The sequence below is a fragment of the Pteropus alecto genome, unplaced genomic scaffold (assembly GCF_000325575.1).
Source record: "Pteropus alecto unplaced genomic scaffold, ASM32557v1 scaffold134, whole genome shotgun sequence".
Taxonomy (NCBI): domain Eukaryota; kingdom Metazoa; phylum Chordata; class Mammalia; order Chiroptera; family Pteropodidae; genus Pteropus; species Pteropus alecto.
Window position 1 is genome coordinate 882,319 of NW_006436283.1, and position 3,482 is coordinate 885,800.

A 3,482-nucleotide genomic window follows, 5' to 3' on the forward strand; every position below is an offset into this window, starting at 1 on the left:
CAGGGTGAGTTCTGCCGCGGAGGTCTGGGGTCCACTTCGCGTTCCCGTGCGTGCGCATGCGTGGCGAGGGCCCAGCGTCACTGCCGCGTGCAGCTGTCCAGTCGCCCAGCACCATCTGCTGAAAACGCTGTCCTTTCCCCACCAAATCTTCCTGGCGTCTCGCTGAAGTTTCTTGACAACCAGTCCTTACTGCGAAGCTTTTCTTGTAAGCGGCAGTCTTTAAGGAAAAAAGCTTGGGGCTGACCTGAACCCGGCCTGCTCTCCGGCGAGTGTGACATTAATGCTTCGTGCCTTGGGGCCAGATGCCTTGGGGGGAGGGGGGCAGTGAAACCCCAGGACTGAACGCTGGGCCGCCCTCAGCTTTGCTCGCGCTCCCAGACTCGGATTGACCCTGGACAGATGGGGGACCAGGGCCCCTCAAACAAAAACTCCCAGGGGAGGCCCTGCCCTTGTCCTCGCCCTCGCCAGGCCTTTCTGCCCTGGGTGCACCTCCTTTTCACGTGGGCCCCCTTCCCAAGAAGCTATGGCCTCATGGAGGGTGGGTGGAGAGCTCTGCACGCTGCCTTCCTCTGTGCCCTGGCAACCTCGTGTCCATCCCACCCTGCGCTCTGCAGGGGTCCCCGGCCAGGCCCGTCCCTGCCAAGCCAGACAGGACTTTCTCCCCGGGCCCATTCCGGGGCAGGCATTGCATAACGGGCCCAGCCGGGAGCGGCTGGTGAGATGCCAGCTTCCGCTGCCTTGGGCGCGTCGAGCATAGGGCAAGACCGTGCCGATGCTCCGGCCAGAGCAGCTCCAAGAAGGGGCACGGTGGCCCTGAGTGGCCAGTTCCCGGAATTCACTGCCTTTTCAACCTCCCTGGGGTCCAAGAGAAGCAGCAGACTTCCCTGTGACCCGCCACCCTGCCCTCAGCCTCCCGTGTCACCACATGGGCTGCCCCAGTCAACTGGCTCAGCAGGGTTCCCTCCTGGGCCTCAGGGGCTATGCTGGTCCCCGAAACCGTGCTGGCACCGGAGGGTCCACGTCCATGTCCTCGGCCAGCCCGGCGGCCAGGCCCCCAGTGACCCCACAGCCCCCCAAACCCGAGCCCCGGGCCCATCACGGGGTCCTGGATCCGGCTTCATTTTTGGAGCGTTCCCAGCCGATGGCCACTTCAAACCCAGCCAGACCCTGAGACTTGGATGCCACACTCGTCCACACACCAAAGAACTGTCACCCAGACATGACACCTGAATCCAGATCTGTAGCTTCGAAAATTTCGAGGACATAGGAAGGGGCTAAACTGACAAGATAAGCAATAGGACCAAGGACTTGGCTGACCCTGCAGAAGAAGCACGCTGGCTGGAGACGTGGGCTGACTTCGGTCCCAAGAAAACCAACTCTAAAGACACATAGTGGCGATTCTGGAAATCTTATGACAGGAAGATCGGCCATTAATTACTTTCTTTACACTTTCTTTACGTATAGTGAATCACTATCGTAGTTTACATTTTTTAAAGGCTATTTTGAGACATACTGAAGTATTTATAAATGACACAATGTCTGGGGTTTGCTTCTAAATAACCCAGTGGGCAGGGAGGGGGCTGGAGGACGGAGGATGTGGCCAGCTGGGGCGGACACATGGGTGCAGGCTGCTTGTTTTCAGGTAACTCGGGATGTTGTGGTTTTTAGTATATTTGGAACTGTGGAACCGGCACCACTATCCAAAACGGTTTTTTTTTAATACACTTGAAATGCTCCATGCCCCAGGACTAGGGTGTCTGGACCGGCTGCCGACAGACCATCTGTCCCACGTGTCTCTTGGCTGGGGCCGCTCCCACCTGTCCTGGGATGTCAAGACCTCAGGGCAGTACCCACACTGGCTCCTGCCCAGCCTGTCCGTCCGTCTGAGTCTGCAGTCCAGCAAACCAGAGCCTCCCCAGCCCCTTCCGGGCTTGCTGGACAATCGCCAGCACCCAAGAGCTCATGGCTCTGACTCAAGGGGCACCTCCCATAGCAGAAGAGCGCCCCCCCACGGAAGTCAGCCTGCTGGAAACTCTCAAACCTGAGGGCTTTGCAGCCCTGTGCTTGTTGGAAAGGGATCCATGGTGGCTTGGATCTGGAAGACCAACGCTGACCAGACCCCTCCCTCTGCCACAGGCTACCCTGTGTATCCAGGCAGGGCTGTCGCTTCTTCCTCCTCTGGGCCCTGCCCCCCATAAACCAGAGAGCCCTCATTGTGGGGTGCAGAGGGGGGTCTTGCTGCCCCCAGGCACCAAGGCGGCCTGCAGAGCAGTGAGCAGCCTGGACGCAGGGACTGGATGCAAGGACTAGACGCACAGCAGCTCCTGTCCTTTATTAGTGTCCCTGTGGGCCGGCCCCCTACCGGGGTGAAGACACAGTCCCTAGGCCCATTTGCAGGGTCAGGCTGCTCTGGCAGCAGAACCTGGGCGGCGGTGTTTTGGCTGGTCAGCTGCTGGGGGCCCTGAAGGGTGATCGCTGTCCACAGAGAGAGGGGCCCCGAGGACGCGGCACAGCCCGCCTCTGCCCCGGGGGCCGGAGGGGACAGCGTGGACGGTGTGAGAGACACTCCGCTCCCTGCAGACAGCAGCGCCTCTGGCGCTGAGGTTTTTGGTGAAACTAACCCTTAGAGCAACAGGGGGTTGGCTGGGGCGGGACGGGCCTGAGGGGCCCACAGCTCAGACCCTGCGTTCCCTGCCTCCTCCGCCACCTGCCCAGCAGCGCAGGGGCACAGCTACCTTCGAGAACGTCACGAAAGCTATGGTCCCTTTCCTAGGATAAAGTGCGCGTGCAGGCACACGCTTTGGTGGGCAATGCTGGGGGTCTGCACTCCCCCCGCTCTGCCTCCCAGGTCCTTGAAAGAAGCTGCTGGAAGACGGTGCTGTGAGCCCTGGGCAGCTGCTCGGTGAAAGAAACGCCTCAGGCGAAGGGGCGGGGGACCCCAGAAAGCCTGGAGCCTGCCCCTCCCCCGCCAGGGCTGACTGCTCGGGGAGGGGAGAAGCCTGAACCTGCACTTGGAGCCCGCCCCTCCCAGTGAGGCACAGGTGCGTGGATGGGGCCACTGGGGTGCCAGGTAGGGAGGGCCAAGGCGAAGCTACAGCGGAGGGGTGCTGGGGGGACAGCTCCTGGAAGGAGCTCCAGCCCAGGCAGGTGGGGGAGGACGGGGTGGGCGTCCTGGGCCAGGAATGGGGGGCTGGAGCCCTGCGGGCAGGTGCTGGGCTTAGGGCAGCGCTTGGCTTGCCGGGACTGTGGAAGAACTGGCACTGGGGGCCAGCACGGCCCAGCTCGCTCCCACGGCCCCATCAGGACGGCACTTTGATGCCAAAGTGTTTGCGAAGCTGTTCCAGAAACACGAACGTGAGCACGGTGTGGGGCATGAGGCGGATGCCGGCGGGCAAGAGGCCCTGGATGGGGAAGGGGAAAAGGGAAGTGGCAAGACCTGGGAGGAACCCCGGCCCCCCGCACCCCCCAGCCCGGCCCCGCCG

General features: G+C 62.1%; 1 protein-coding gene across 1 annotated transcript in view; it reads right to left on the reverse strand.

Moving 5' to 3' along the window:
- Positions 1-2,307: 2,307 nt before the first annotated feature.
- Positions 2,308-3,482, reverse strand: part of SLC25A10 (solute carrier family 25 member 10) — a 7,401-nt gene continuing 6,226 nt past the window's right edge. The window contains exon 11 of the mRNA XM_006912158.3: positions 2,308-3,401. Within this exon, the coding sequence (XP_006912220.1) occupies positions 3,300-3,401 (102 nt within the window). The 3' untranslated portion in view covers positions 2,308-3,299. The remainder of the gene's footprint in view (positions 3,402-3,482) is intronic.